This window comes from Puma concolor, chromosome B2, assembly GCF_028749965.1.
Source record: "Puma concolor isolate L17-30 chromosome B2, mPumCon1.1.hap2, whole genome shotgun sequence".
NCBI lineage: Eukaryota > Metazoa > Chordata > Mammalia > Carnivora > Felidae > Puma > Puma concolor.
Window position 1 is genome coordinate 81,505,848 of NC_141671.1, and position 15,885 is coordinate 81,521,732.

General features: G+C 46.2%; 1 protein-coding gene and 1 non-coding gene across 2 annotated transcripts in view; one reads left to right on the plus strand and one right to left on the minus strand.

Annotated features, from left to right (window-relative positions):
• GABRR2 (gamma-aminobutyric acid type A receptor subunit rho2) overlaps positions 1 to 15,885 on the minus strand; it is a 44,377-nt gene that overhangs the window by 24,412 nt on the left and 4,080 nt on the right. Inside the window, exon 2 of the mRNA XM_025925278.2 lies at positions 12,000 to 12,106. Coding sequence (XP_025781063.1) covers positions 12,000 to 12,106 — 107 coding nt within the window. The remainder of the gene's footprint in view (positions 1 to 11,999; positions 12,107 to 15,885) is intronic.
• On the plus strand, positions 8,693 to 8,781 carry LOC112862995 (small nucleolar RNA SNORD116). The gene has a single exon (XR_003223839.1). It is a non-coding gene; the product is annotated as a small nucleolar RNA SNORD116 (small nucleolar RNA).

Below are 15,885 nucleotides of genomic sequence, written 5' to 3' on the forward strand. Positions count from 1 at the left end.
TCCATTTGTTTTTTTAATTCCATATCTGAGTAAAAGCATATGGTATTTGTCTTTCTCTGATTTATTTCACTTAGCATTATACTCTCTAGTTCCATCCATGTTGTTGTAATTGGCAAAATTTCGTTCTTTTTATGGCTGAATAATATTCCACTACATACATACACACACACACACACACACACACACACCACTTCTTTATCCATTCCTCTATTGACGGACATTTGGGCTGCTTCCATAATTTGGTTATTGTAAATAATGCTGCAGTAAACATAGGGGTACATTTATCTTTTTGAATTAGTATTTTCACTTTCTTTGGGTAAACACCTAGTAGTGGAATTACTGGATCATATGGTAGTTCTATTTTTAATTTTTTGAAGAACCTCTAGTATTTTCCACAGTTTACATTCCCACCAACTGTGCCTAAGGGTTCCTTTTTCTCCACATCCTCAACAACACCTGTTGTTTCTTCTGGTTTTGATTTTAGTCATTCTAACAGGTGTGAGGTAGTATCTCATTGTGGTTTTGATTTGCATTTCCCTGAGGATGAGTGACGTTGAGTATGTTTCCATGTGTCTGCAGGCCATCCGGATGTCTTCTTTGGAGAAATGTCTGTCTTCTGTCATCTGGCAGTATCTTTTCAAAGATACTGTCTATTCAAAGTCTTTTCAAAGCCTCTTTTTATAATGAAATCTCAGGCTTGTAGTAAAATTAATTGAAACAAACAAACAAATAAACAAGACCTTAGTGCTGGTCACTTCAGGATTCTTCTTACTTTAGTATTTTACCTTATTCTTTTTAAACTTTTTTTGTTTATTTATTTTTGAGAGGGAGACAGTGTAAATGGGGGAGGGGGAGAGAGAGGGGAGACACAGAATTGGAAGCAGGCTCCAGGCTCTGAGCTGTCAGCACAGAGCCTGACGTGGGGCTCGAACTCACAAACTGTGAGATCATGACCTGAGCCAAAGTCAGATGCTTAACCAACTGAGCCACCCAGGTGCCCCGTTACTTTGGTATTTTAGGTGTCACAGTCTTTCAGAGATCAGCATTGCAGCTGACTCTCAATAAGACTTTCCAGTGTGCAGTGTTTCCTGGTTCACCTCACCTTCCCTGACTGACTGGTTCATTCATTCCAACCCACACTGTCCGTGTCTCCCAGACCACACAGCTGGGAATGTGGAGATCAAGAAGACACGGTTCCTTCCTCCAGGAGACTGAAATCCACTAAGAGGGACAATGAGCTCTGTGATAATAGGAGCAAAGCTCAATTAATTCTAACCAAAGACACTGTAGAAAATTTCACAAAAGAGACAGCTTTTGATTAATTCTGAGGCACTGGAGAGAGTGTCACCATAGGGACAGCGTTTGGGCTGGGCTTTGTTACTTCTAACAGGTAGCAAAGGGAAGAAGGACGTTTCAGGTTGTGTGTACAGTGTCAGGGGGTACAGGGGAGCAAGGTGGATAATTAACTCACACTTCTCAAATGTGGGGGGAAAAAAGGCAGCTTTTCGACCTTTCTCACAAAAAAGATCATGTGTCAAAGTGTGAAAAATTTTCAATTACCAACTAACAGCAGCTCAATCTAGTCCTGTTTCTAATTTCTTCTCACCTTAGTTGACCTTGCATCATGGAGGAGAAAAGGGCCCTTGCGTCCATGCTGGCTGGCCTCTGCCATGAAGTGCTTGGCCCAATCAACCCCTGGACTGGTGTTTGCCGAGATGCAACAGACTCCATGGGTCTTTTGGTAAATCTGTGGTCCTGCCTTTGGCCTCCAGTAGCAAAACTCTCCCACCTGGTGACTTCTGTGTCCCGATCTAAAGTCTGTGCTGGTCCTATAATAAACCCCGTATCCCCCTTGTCTTACAGAGGCTCCGTGTCCTTGTCTCAGACTGCCAGTCTCTTGGGTGACTGTGGTAGAAAGCTGACCAGTGTGTTACACACCATGGTCACACTCACTGACAACAAAGGAGGGTTCTCTTATGCCCAGTGGCTGCCAACACTTGTCATGATCCAACTTTCTAAGGTTTGCCAATCTGATGGGTATAAAATTCTTTCTCAGTGTTGTTTTAATTTCTATTTCTCCAATCACCAATATGTTTGAGCACCTTTAAACACTTGTAGCTTCAGAATTTCATCTTCTATGAATTGCTTGTCATCTGTTTTTCTACTGGATTTTATTTCTTCTCATCTGTTGTCAGATCTTAGTTTGCTAAGAATTCTTAGCATCAACAGGTGTTCTTCTTTATCAAGAGCTTTTCTGTATCTATTTAGATAATCCCGTGATTGCCAAAATTACAAAATGACATTTGTACATACGATTTGTGATAGTGAAATTCTGGAAACAACTCACATATTTTTCAATAAGACATTGATCAAATGAAGTATGGTAGATCCATACCATAGAATAAGTAACCATTAAAAAGATGAAGAAGTTCTTTGTGAACTAATAGGGAGAGATTCCCAAAATATATCGCTGAGTCAGAAAGAAAAATCAAGTGCAGAAGAGTATGTAGAGCAACTAACAATTGTCCAAAAGATGGGGTGGGGAGAGACCATGTGCATATTTACTCGCATATGCATAAAAGAATTTGGAAGGATACGCAAAAGGTTTTCATAGACATCTGGAGCAACAGAAGGTTGATTCCCTGGCTCTGTGTGACCCAATCACATCTGAGGGAGGATTGCATCTGGAACCAGGAATACCCCTGTGAATAGCATAGAATAGCACCTCATTATTGAAGTGGGTGGGGGTAGGGAGCACTTTGCGATGACACCATGTCAGGAGCTATCGGAGGACATGGGATATTGATCTTGCAAAATTTAAAAACATTGGACAGTCTTCAATGACTTGAAGGGTTTTCACATGGAAGAGATATTTTCTGAATGGCAGCATTATTGTGTCAGGCAAGGTCCTATGTATAGAAGCCTCGGAAAGACAGACTGGCACTTAAAATGATTAAAAAAAAAAAAAAAAACTAGAACAAAAAACCACCTCTCTAATGGTCATACTGTTCCAAGAGGAACATGGTCACTTCATACACTGTATGATTCCCTCTATATGAAGCTCAAGAATGAGCAAAACTAATTCATGGAGATAGAAGGCAGCATAATGGTTACCCTCGGGAGATACCAGCTGGGAGGAGATATGAGGCAGACTTCTGAGAAGCTGTGCAGTGTTTTCAAGGATAATTGTTTACACATGTAAAGATTCACCTTATATATATTTGTGATAGGACCCCCAGAGTTGCTTATATCCTAATCCTCAGAACTTGTGAATGTTAGGCACCATGGCAAAGGGGAATTTAGGTTCCAGATAGAATTAAGGTTGCTATTCAGCTGCCCTTAAAATAGGGAGAGCAGCCTTAATTATCCAGATGGGCCCAATGTAGTCACAAGGGTCCTTAAATGTAGAAGAAAGAGAAGAGGTCAGAGTGATGCAACGTTTGAAGAACTTACCCAGCTGTTGCTGGCTTTAAAGACAGAAAAAAGCCAGGAGCCAAGGAATCTGGGCAGCCAAGTCAGAAAGGGCCAGAAAACAGATTCTTTCTGAAACCTCCAGGAAGGAGCACAGCCCTGCTGACGCCTTAATTTTAGCCAAGTGTGACCCATTTAGGACTTCTGAACAACAGAACTGTAAGATAATAAATCTGTGTGGTTTAAAAATTTTTTTTTAATTTTTTTAATGTTTATTTTTGAGAGACAGAGACAGAGTGCAGGCAGGGAGGGACAGAGAGAGAGAGGGAGACAGAATCCAAAGCAGGCTCTCAGCTCTGAGCTGTCAGCACAGAGCCAGACGTGGGGCTCTAACCCACGAACCGTGAGATTGTGACCTGAGCCAAAGTTGGACGCTCAACCGACTGAGCCACCCAGGTGCCCCTAAAAATTTTTTTTAATGTTTATTTATTTTTAAGAGAGACAGAGACAGAACACGAGTGGGGGGAGGGGCAGAGAGAGAGGGAGACACAGAATCTGAAACAGGCTCCAGGCTCTAAGCTGTCAGCGCAGAGCCTGATGCAGGGCTCGAACTCACTAACGGCAAAACCATGACCTGAGCCGAAGTCAGATACTTAACTGGCTGAGCCTCCCAGGTGTCCGAATCTGTGTTAAGTCTCTAAATTTGTGGTAATTTGCTAAAGAACCTACAGAACACTACCACGATGCTTACCTCAAGAAAATATTTTTGTAGAGACCAAGAGAGTGTCCTAGTGGACGGGGGAGAATCTGGAATAGGCACAGCTGCCCCTGTGTAAACGATGAAGAACGTGTTCGCGGAACACCTCAGTAAGTACAGGGTTCCCCTTCCACCGCTGACTCACCAAGGAAACAGCCTTGATCACCTATTCTTTGTGAAAACAAGTTTGCCTGTGAGCAGCCTTGCCCTTTGCTGCAGGTCCTGTGCTTAACAATTTTGGGAAACCTCTCAGCTATTCATCACTAAGAAAGGTTCAAAAGGCCTATGCAGGTGCTGAGTTGGCAGAGACCCCACGGAAGGAAGTGGCTGCTGTGGACTGAATGTTTGTGTCCCCTCATGTCCCCAGATTCACATGTTGAAGCCTAGTTCCCCACGTGATGGTGTTAGGAGGTCTGGGCCTTTGGTAGGTGAGTAGTACACGAGGGTAGAATCTCCTCAAATAGGACCAGTGCCCTTGTAAGAAGAGATCAGAGAGTTTGCTTCTCTCTCCCTCAACCTCGTGAGGACACAGTGAAAAGGCCGCACCTGGAAACCAGGAAGAGGACGCTCATCAGGAACCACGTCGGACAGCACCCTGATCTCAGACTTCCAGTCTCCAGAACTGTGAGAAACAAATTTCTGTTCTTTAAGCCATCTGTGGTATTTTGTTAAAACAGGAGTTTTGGTGTTAGGACTTTAGGATCTAGGCTGGACTCGGTCAGGGCCTCTTCCTTCATGAGCCACATTAGCCTCACCGGGCACTTGTTAGCAATACAATTCTCAAGTGTTACCACAGGCGTTCTGAGCCAGAGGCTCTGTAGTGGGGGCTGGGAGGCTGGGTCTCCGTAAGCACTGCGGTGATGCTGATCCATTCTCAAGTTTGAGGACCGCTGCACGACTGACCTTTAAGGAGACTTCCAGAAGTGAGATTTTACAATTTCCCATGCCCTGGTGGCCACTTTCCTCTTGTTGTCAAACTCTTCTGCTACCCCATCTCCACTAGCTGTCTCCACCTCCTACTTGTCTCCCGCCCTCCGGATGCTTGCTAAGTCGAGGAATCTTCCTGACCACCACCCCACGCCCCACCCCTTGTTGAAACCCCTCCCTCTGCGGTGTCTGCAACAAAGCCCCTCCCACAAACAACTCTTCCCTGCAAGACTGACTCTCATCACCCTCCTGGGCCCTATCTCTGACCCAAACTCCAATAGCCTGATTGTTGTTAAAGATTGAAAGAGGTCTCCACTGGATATCTAACAATTTCCTAAATTTAACATCCCCAAACAGACTTGTTCCCGGGCCCAGCATCCTACCCTTTCAGAGCATGGTGACCTTGTTAGTCACTTGGGCTCAGGTGGGGTCAAGTGAGGGAAGCAGTGAGATTGCCCCAAGCAGGATTGTAGAGAAGGGGCCGTGTGAGGGAGAGACCAGGAAGGGAAGATTAATTTCAGGGGAAGGAGTGAGTAGGAGCACAGCGTGGGTGGCAAGTTAGGGTTTGTGTTCCAGAAGGGAAAGGCCACGAGCACTAAGGGAAGGATCAGAGGAGTTTCCTCCAAGGGCAGGAGTTCCCAGGAAAAAGGCTGCAGGAGCCCCACCCCAGAGAGTCAGCTGTGTCCCTCACTTCGACTCCCCAACCTCAGATGTAATTGGGAAGCACTAGCCCACCCAGCGTGGCAAAGCGGAGAGGCAGAGCCAGGGAGGTCCAAGGAGCACTCCAAAGGAGGCCTCAGATTCAAACAGAGCCATGACCTTGCTTTAAGCTGGCTCCATGGGTCTCACGATGGCCAGATGAGTAGCAGTTGAAGCCTTGGTGGCCAGACTCCTGGGGCTTGGAAGTCCAGGGTTGAATCCCTGCTAAGGTTGAGGCCACAGAGTAAAGCACTTAGAGAGCCATGGGGGCACTCGTACATCTGGGTGCCCCAAACACAGAGGGCATCTTCTATGGGGGTGGTTCTAAATTATCATCCCAGGTGAAAAGCACCAGAATTACCCTAGAAAGTTCCTTAGGAAGGCAACGCATTAGAGACAATGCAGCTAGAGAAGTAGGCAGTAACCTTGCAAGGTGACACAGAAATTGTGATATTGTGATATGAAAAGAAATATATATATTTGGTCTTTTTCTCTGGTTCCTAGCTCTTGAGACCCCTGTAATTTCCTGAATGATAGGGGTGAGAAGAGCATCTTTTTTGTTCATCACAAACCTCCACCAAACATTCTGAGTTTATGCTAATGAGGAGACTTTTGGTGGATGCCTACATTGCTTCAGGATGGGGCTGCTTATCAGGGGAACCAACCTTGTGATTAGTGTTGGAAGTTCCAGCCCACCCTCCAACCTCTGGGGAGAGGCGGGCACTGGAGACCGAGGTAATCACCAATAGCCAATGATTTCATCAATTATGCCTATGGAGTGGAACCTCTATAAAACCCTAAACAACAGGGTTTAGTGAGTTTCCAGGATAGCAAACACATCCACATGCAGGGAAGATGGCATACCCCAACTCCATGCGACAGAGGCCCCCGTGCTCAGGACTCTAGTTCTCATACTGCCTACCTCTTCATCTGGCTGATCGTCTGTGTCTTTTATAATCCACGTTATAATGAACCAACAATAGTAAAGTATTCCCCTGAGCTCTATGAGCCATTATAGCAAACTACCAAGCCTGCGGAGGGGGTGTGGGAACTCCTGATTTTGTAGCCAAGTCAGACAAGTGCAGGTGACTTGGGGACGACTTGCGTTTGGTGCCTGAAGTGGAGGGGCAGTCTTGTGAGGGAAAGAATGAATCTGTGCAGTTATTTCAAATCAGAAGGTCATATAGTTCAAAATAGCCGAGAGATGCCACATGTTAGAGGAGAGGAGTTAAAGTGGGTTCTGGCTAGATGGATGAAGCAGGGCAGCATGGAGCAGGGGCGTTGGGAACAGATGCTCATAGGCAGAAACAAGCATGGCTGTGCAGGGACAGAAAGCGTTCTAGCAGGGAAGAGTCCTCGTCAGGGGTAGCAGGGAGAAGACTGTGGAGGTCTTGGGACCCAGCAGGGAGAAGCAGGGGCTGCATTTCCTCTTGAAGAATATGGGGAGCCTGCAGTTTCTGAGGGAGCAGCGCACGGAAGCGATGTTTCCAGGAGGTGAACCTGACCGTGAGTGGGGTGGGAACCACTGTGTTGCCGTGAGCAGTGCTCCCAAACTTCTCACCTTTATTGCCCCCTAAAGTGAAAATTCTAGTGGAATTTAAGGTTTTAATTAATTTTAATTTAAATAAAATACTAAGGAAAAAGACTTTGTTAGGGAGGACTGAGCTTTGGAGGGCCACAAACCACTATAACATCTGAGACTTTTTTCACCCCCCAAGAGCATATTGAGAATGGGTGGTGTAAGGGGATGAGGGAGGGGAAGGAGGGGGCAGATCTGAGTGAGAGTTTAATGGGTGAATTGATTCAAGCTGGTTGACTTGGAGGAGAAGGAGGGCAAACCCAAGCTGGGCTCAACACCTTCCAGCCTGAGTTGCCCAAGAAAAAGCTGACAGAAAATTGGCAGGCTCATGAAGTGAAGGACACATTGGGTTTGCAGTTACCTCAAGGAAACATATGAGCCAATGCTGCATACCTTCTCTGCTGAATTCAGCCCTTTGCTGTGTGGATTTAACACAGGAAGCGTTCTGTTCTAGAAACTGATGTGGGGAAGGTGCTTTTGGCCCAGATGGTGTCCCAACCTGCCCCTGGTCAAAGGCTGGGTTCAGTCTTCGGGTCTCTCTGAGTCACTCAATCTCAACCCACCCAGTGCTGACCTCGAGGTTTGCCCTTCTGGGCCCACTCTCCTCCCTGGTGCCAGGTGCCAGGAGGTGACGTCTATGGACAGCAACAACATTTGCGGGTCAACCTCTGGCAAGAGCACAACCAGAGACCCATATGCCATATGTATATCTGAAGGTTATAAATCAAGCAAAGATACTGCAAAATTACAGATAGTCTATCCTACCTCTTTGATAAATGCACCTTCACGACAATCCTGAAGGTTAAGTCCAACTTCAGAACTCTCAGACTCCTCAGAATTCTAGGCCGGCATGTGGCAGGGCAAGGAGAGCACACCTCAGCCCCTGAGCTGCTTTTCTTTTCCTACCCACAGTAGGGTGGTGACACTCCATCCCTCCTATACCTCCCCTGTATACAATTTGCATTAAATATCAACATCGTGCTAGTGGCAATGTAAAAAGTACAGCTGCTGTAGAAGAAAGTGTGGAGGTTCCTCAAAAAATTAAACTGAACTACCCTATGATCCAGCAATTCCACTTCTGAATATACCCCCAAAGAATTAAAATCAGGATCTCAAACAGGTATCTGTACACCTATGTTCGTGGAAGCATAATTCATAATTTCCGAAGGGTGGAAACAACCCAATGTCCACTAACAGATGAATGGATAAACCAAACGTGATCTATGCATTCAGTGGAATATTATTAAAAAGGAAGGGAATGCTGATCTATGTTACAACATGGGTGAAGCTTGAGGACATTATGTTAAAAGAAATAAGCCAGATTGATGATGACTCCCTCCTCAACTGCATTCTTTTAAAGCTGCACAAACTTGAGTGAGAACTCACTACCGTCATTCTCATCAGTGCTGGCAAGATGGCAGAATTCATACGGCGTCAAAGTTGTCCTGCAAGAGCTCTGGGGCCTAATGATGTCTAAAGAAAACATGAGACTCCCTCAGTCGCCCAAAGGACAGTGTTACAGCAATTAATCAAAAAGAAAAACCACAGGCCCTCTCCCTCCCTGCCATTCAATTTAAGCAGTCCTCAGTTTCCACAGAAGTAAATTTTCTAGATGTGCCTTGTAGACCTCAAAGTACTGGGAGGGAAGCTCCCATTCAAAGGCAATTTATCTTAAGATACTGTACACAATACTAATTTTTTGTCTTCTTGAAATATACAAATTGTGCTATAACAAAAATAAATAAGTAAATAAAAGTAAACAAAATAAGCCAGTCACAAAAGCCAGTCAAAAACGGTATGATTCCACCTACACGAGGTACCGAGAGTGGTCAGATTCCTAGAGACAGAAAGTAGAATGGTGGTTGCCAGGGGCTGGGGAAAAGGAAAGAGCTGGAGTTAACTTTTTAATGGGGACAGGGTTTCAGTTTGGGAAGATGAAAACATTCTGGAGATGGGTGGGGGTGATGGTTGGATAGCTATGCCACTGACCTGTACAGTTACAAATGGTTAACATAGTCAATTTTATGTTATATGTATTTTACCACAATTTCTTAAAAACTAAATATTAAAAAAGCCTCCATTGCAGCATATCTCCTAACAAATGGAGGAGACACCCCAGGTCTTTGGAGTTTCCTCTAACCAGGATGCACTACTGAATCAGGCAGCTGGGAGCTTAGGCAAGGTATTTTTGTTTCAACTGATCCCTGGGATTATTAGGAAGCTGCTAGATTTTTAATCTGTTCTCTTTCCAGACCGAAAAGGTCACCATGGGGTATCTAGCCTCAGATAAATTCTTCTTTATCAACTACTTTTAAACATCAATCCTCAGGAAGCCCCTCTTATAGAAATAAAATAGGAAGAGAGGACAGGAATAAGACATAACTTCACAACATCTTTGTTCAAATGACCTGCTTAGTGTGCGTGGGTGCTAAGCCGGGGAGGGAGTCAGGAGGGGCAAGCATGAGGGCAGGTTGGGCCCAGGCTCTGCTTCTTACCAGGCTCCTGGCACAGGGCTGCCAACAAGTAAGGAGTTACTTGCACAGAGTCTGTTACTTGCAGAGTCACCTATGTCTGCCAGTCTCCTTCCTCAGAGACCTGCCTGCCACCTGGGCAGTGTCCCCTGCCCAAGGATGAGGTGCTGGATGGAATGGAGACCCTCAGGAATACCTGTAGGGAAAGCTTCTTGGTTCTAACCCTTGTTCAGATACTCCCAGAGATTACAGATGGTAAGAGTCATTAGGGGCACCTGGGCAGCTCAGTGGGGTGAGCGTCTGACTTTGGCTCAGGTCATGGTCTCATGGTTTGTGGGTTTGAGCCACGTGTCAGGCTCTGTGCTGACAGATGGGAGCCTGGAGCCTGCTTGGGTTCCTCTCTCTCTCTCTCTCTCTCTCTCTCTCTCTCTCTGCCCCTCCCCCACTCATGCTCTCTTTCTGTCTCTCAAAAACAAAACATTAAAAGAAGAAAAGTGTTTAAATACATTAAAATATTTTCAGGGGTCCCTAAGAATATCATTGTGATCCTTTAACACTATGCCTACTCTGCCTGATGGGTATGTCAGCCCTGCATCGAGGGACATACAAGTCGAAAGTACAAGAAAAGACACTCTGCCAGGAGGGAGGGCCTAACCTCAGCAGGAGTGTGACCTGACCCAGTGAGTTCACCTCTCTAGGCCTCAGTTTCCCCATCTGGGAAAAATGATAGTATCTACATCACAGAGCAGTCCTGAGGACTGAAATAAGATCCTGTATGTACATACCTTGATTAGAATGGTGCCTGGTGCAGAAAAACCAGTATCAAAGTGCTGTCATTAATGCCTTTGTGTATTTATTGTCCTAGCCACTTAACTGACACTCTACCAGAAAGGCAAGGTGGATCTTCCTTGTGACAGGAATGTCTCACTTAGACCTCTTGGAGCAGATACAGCTATTTTAGAGTGGCTTATTTAGGAAAACTTTATTTTCATAAAATTCCTTGTGGGCATTATCATGGTGAGCCCTTGGGGAGCTGGTAACCTCCTGACCTGAGCCAGTGATGAACAACATTCCTGGGCAGGAAGAAGGCACATGGGACCATAATCTGCCTCCTACTTTTCTCTTCCTGCTCTGCAGGTGTCAGAGCTCAGAGAACTGAGTGAGAGGCTTTGCAGCCTTTTAAAATGCAAAGGCCCCTGGGATGAATTAATGTCTAATCCCATAACAGTCACACAAGAGGCAGACCTGACAGCTGGGTTTTTCTAAAGGGACTTGAATCCTTATGTGTCAAGGGCTTTACATACATTATCTCCTTTAATCCTGACAACAACCCCAGATGTAGGGATTACAATTCCCATTTTGCAAACCAGCAAACAGAGGCTCAGAGAGGATCTGTGACTTGCCTGCAGGTCACCCCTACAGCCCTAGGGCCCTAAGAGAAGATCTGGAAATGGAAATAAAGGGAAAGGGAAGCCAGCTTGCCCAGGTCTGCCTTGGCCAGTACCTGTTGGCTGAAATGCACCAGACCTCAGTTTCCCAAGTACACAAGTGGGGAGGGGGGGTGCTGGCGGGGCACATCTTGCACATTCTGCTATTCTTACCCCACTCCCCGCCTGTTGAGAGCAGATGGCTCCTTTCCTGGCCTTCCTGTGGCATTTCTCCAATTCCTGGAAAGAAAGGACGGCCACCAGCCTGGCCACCCGTCCCTGACTGCAAAGCAGCAAAGCTCCTTAGGGGCCAAGTTTATGAGGGGACTCATCATGGGTTAAATTGTTGTTGTTGCATTGAAAGGCAGGTGGCCCTCAAAACCCCAAATTCCCAGCTAATCATTGGGAATGGTGGCTGACCCAGGGGAGCCATTTTGTGTCCAGACTCTCCAGGCTGGCTCATGTTTTAGGAAAAGAAAGCTGGCAGCAGCAAGGCAGGTCCACTCTGGTCGTAGACATCTTAACCATTAGCAACACTTCAGCCAACAGCCTTCTTAGCTCATCTCCTTTCAACTCTTCTCTCCTTGAGGAAATGAGAGACTTCGGAAGCCGGTTTGGGCTTATCTGACTGTGAGTGGGAAAACTGGGGCCCCAAGGGAGGGTTGTGCCTGAGGGAACAGGACAGAGCAGGACAGGGCAGCAGGCAGCCCCTGGGGACTCAGTCCTACCTCCAAAGGCGGGTCTCATGGAGAAATCATGGTCCTCCACTCTAAGAAGTGGCTGAGGTTTTCCCTTGTGGATTTTGGTCACGTCGAGGTTCTTCTTATATAGGTGACTGCAAAGACAAGCAAGAGATGTTTTCCCAACGACCCACAAAGGCATATGGGGAGATTACTCCCTATAGAGCTACCTGTTAGACATCTCTTCTCCATCCACCAAAGGCTACACACACACACACACACACACACCCCTCCTGACCCACCCTGTCCTCCCCAGGCCCTCATAGTCAGTCCTGACAACCAGACCCTTGCAGAGCCTTCGTAAGGTAATGATTGGATGACAGCAGTTGGGTTGAATGGTGGAGGATTATATATATATATATATTTCTTTTTAAACATTTCTCTTATGTTACTATAATACTGGTTTTGTGATGGGGGTGCCTGGAGGCTCAGTCGGTTAAGTATCTGACTCTTGATTTTGGTTCAGGTCATGATCTCATGGCTCATGAGTGCAAACCCCGCATTGGGCTCTGTGCTGATGGCACAGAGCCTGCTTGGGATTTTCTCTCTCCCTCTCTCTCTGCCCCTCCCCTGCTCTCTTTCTCTGTCAAAGTAAATAAACATTAAGAAAAAATTTTTTTGTTAATGTTCATTCATTTTCGAGACAGAGAGAGAGAGAGAGAGAGCATGAACAGGGGAGGGTCAGAGAAAGAGGGAGACACAGAATCTGAAACAGGCTCCAGGCTGTCAGCACAGAGCCCGACGCGGGGCTTGAAACCACGGACCGCGAGATCATGACCTGAGCCGAAATCAGACGCTTAACCGACTGAGCCACCCAGGCGCCCCAATAAACATTTTTTAAAAGAGTTAAAAAAAAAAGAATTCTAAGATTTTAAAAAAAGGAGAGAGTAGGGGAGGGAGAGAGGAAGGAAGGGAGGGAGGAAGGAAGGAAAGAAGGATGGATGGATTTGGGTCTAACAAGATGTGAGATCTAATTCCTTTTTTTTTTTCTATGAATGTTTTTTATTTTTATTTTTCAAATATAATTTATTGTCAAGTCAGCTAACATACAGTGTATACAGTGTGCTCTTGGCTTCGGGAGTAGATTCCCATGATTTATCACTTACATACAACATCCAGTGCTCATCCCAACAAGTACCCTCCTCAATGCCCATCACCCATTTTCCCTTCTCCCCTCTTCTCACCATCAACCTTCAGTTTGTTCTCTATATTTAAGAGTCCCTTATGGTTTGCCTCCTTCTCTGAAACTATTTTTTCCCCTTCCCCCATGGTCTTCTTGTAAGTTTGTGAGATCTAATTCTTGACAGAAGAAACTAAACAGCCTTATAAGAAGTCAGCGTTATGTGTAGGATATTTAAAGATTTTAGAAGTAAATGAAGGGATTTTGTTTTGAATGTTTGTTGTTCATTTATATATACATCCTTATTTTATTCTCAGTGTTCTTATCACACTTCATGTTTTTTAGAGAAATAGGCATATTTCCTGTTTAAACTCTATAAGAGGAAAGTAACATGTTTCCTCTTTTGAGGTTCTGTTCTTTGACACATCTTTCTGTGAAATCCTCATTAACTTTCATTCTCTATCAGCTCTGCCCAGATAGTGCAATTTGATGGAGTTCTAAAGCTGGGCTGATCGATAAAGTAGCCACTAGCCACATGTGGCTGTTTAAGTCAATTACAATGAAATAAAATTAATGTTCAGTTCTTTAGTTCTACTAGCCATACTTATGTGCTTAATAGCCACATGAGGCTGGTGGTTACTATGTTGGATAGTGCAGATCTATAACTTTTCCTCGGTCTCAAAAAGTTTTATTCTGCAGTGCTGGCCTAACTTCTGCCCTGACTTCCCTCCCCACCCAAGAAGCAGATTCCCCTATAAGCTGGGGCTTCCCACCTTACAGCCCAGGAGCCACCTGGAGCTCCAGACCTCCCAACTATTCTCTGAAGGCCACCTGGAGCTTCTCAGGGAGAAGGTGAAAACAGGGAGGGGGCAACTCGGGAGCAGGAGCAGTAGTAGTATTTTCACTCATAGGTTCTTAGAGTACCTGGGGGTTGGGCAGAGGTGCCTGACCCTCTTCCCAGAGCCCTTGACCTCTGCCCTCAAGCACCCTCACCCCAACTTCCTCAGCATCTACCCCGTCCATGGCTTATTCTCGTCAGCCTTCAAACTGGGTTCAAGTCTCTCCCACCTTGACCCCTAAGCAGAATATCTGTCTAGACTGCACGTCCTTCTCGTGCAAAATGTATTAAACAGTGGCAGCAGTACAGGTGTGGCAGTTATATTCATCTTTAAACTTTTTCTTTAAAATAAAACTCTTTCCCCCTCCTAATAAATGATCCTCCACACAGAGAGCTGTGTCACCTGCTGCTGCCACCCCTCACTCAAGTCCGCCCTGCCCCACTTGTGCTTGACCCGAGGCCCTGCAGGCACTCTTGCTGGGTGCTGGCTTCTCTGCCACATGGAGGGCCATGCCTCTGCTAGAAACCTGGTCTTTCCGGACCCGGCATTGGGTTCTCCTCCTATCACTCTGACGGTTCCTTCTCAATCTCCACTGCAGTCTCCCCCTCGTCCTCGGCCCATCCCTTAACTGCTAGTGTCCCCAGAGCCCTGTCCCAGCTGCCCTCTCTTCTCCCTCTACACCCTGTTTGGCAGGCTCGCCTATAGCTGTGGCTTCAATTGTCATTAACGTGTTGAGGATTCCTAAATCTGTACCCCCTGCTCTAGACCTTTTATCCAACTTCTAATTATCCCCAGTAGCTATCCTGTAGGCATTGAAACGCAACATACTCATGGGGAGCCTGGGTGGCTCTGTCAGTTAAGCGTCCGATTCTTGGTTTCTGCTCAGGTCATGATCTCACAGTTCGTGGGTTCGAGCCCCACATCGGGCTCTGTGCTGACAGTACAGATCCTGCTTGGGATTCTCTCTCTCCCCCTCTCTTTGCCCCTTCCCTGCTTGCACTCTCTGTTTCTCTCTCTCTGTCTCTCTCTCTGTCAAAATAAATAAACTTTAAATATGAAATAAATTCAACACACCCATAGTTTGGTTTAAGACACACCAGTTTTGAGGTGACCCAGGCTGAAAGAGGAGTGGGCATTCAATAAAAGGGAAAGGGAAGGGCGAGGCACTGAAATGGACAGAGTGGGGCTGCAGGGGCACCTACGGACCAGGCCGGGCAGAGCCTTGAAGATCATGTTAAGAATTTTGTCTTTATCCAAAGGCAACAGGAAAACACTGAAGGTAAGCAGTTGGAGGAAGAAGCCATGATCAGAGTTGCTTTTAGACAAGCCAATCGGAGAGAAGTCTTCCTCCTGGTTAGCTGGAATATGGAACCCAGTTCAGTCCCCTTGAAGCGTGGTGGTCACCGTCAGGGTGCCTCTGTGGAGCTTCCATTCTCACAGTCTCTGCCCCAAGCCTGGCTCCAGAAGTCAAGAAGCACTGGGCCCAGTGCCTGCCCAGCGACTGTGTGACAGGCCACATTCGACACCCCAGAAAGGTAGAGGAAGAGCTCAGCCAAAGGGCTTAGCAGATCACAGACATTAAATTGTGAGTGCAACGGGCACACTACCCCTCTGTCTCACATGGAGCAAATCCCTGCTGGCCAGTGGTTTCCATATCCATTTAGAGGGGCGGATTAGGGAACAGAAGTCCCAGAACTCCAGCACCCTGGCAGGACAGAGGAGATTGGAATGCCTATGCCATTGTTGAGTCTTTTTTTTTTTTTTTAAGGAACCAGTTATTTGATAAGTCAGGCCACTAGTATCTCCAGCCTTGAGCTATTTGTGTGAGCCGGATGCCCTCAATTCATCCTTTCAGCACCTGGATGCCTTGGACCGAAGACTTCAGGCTCCAGGGGTCATACCCTGAGTCCCAGCC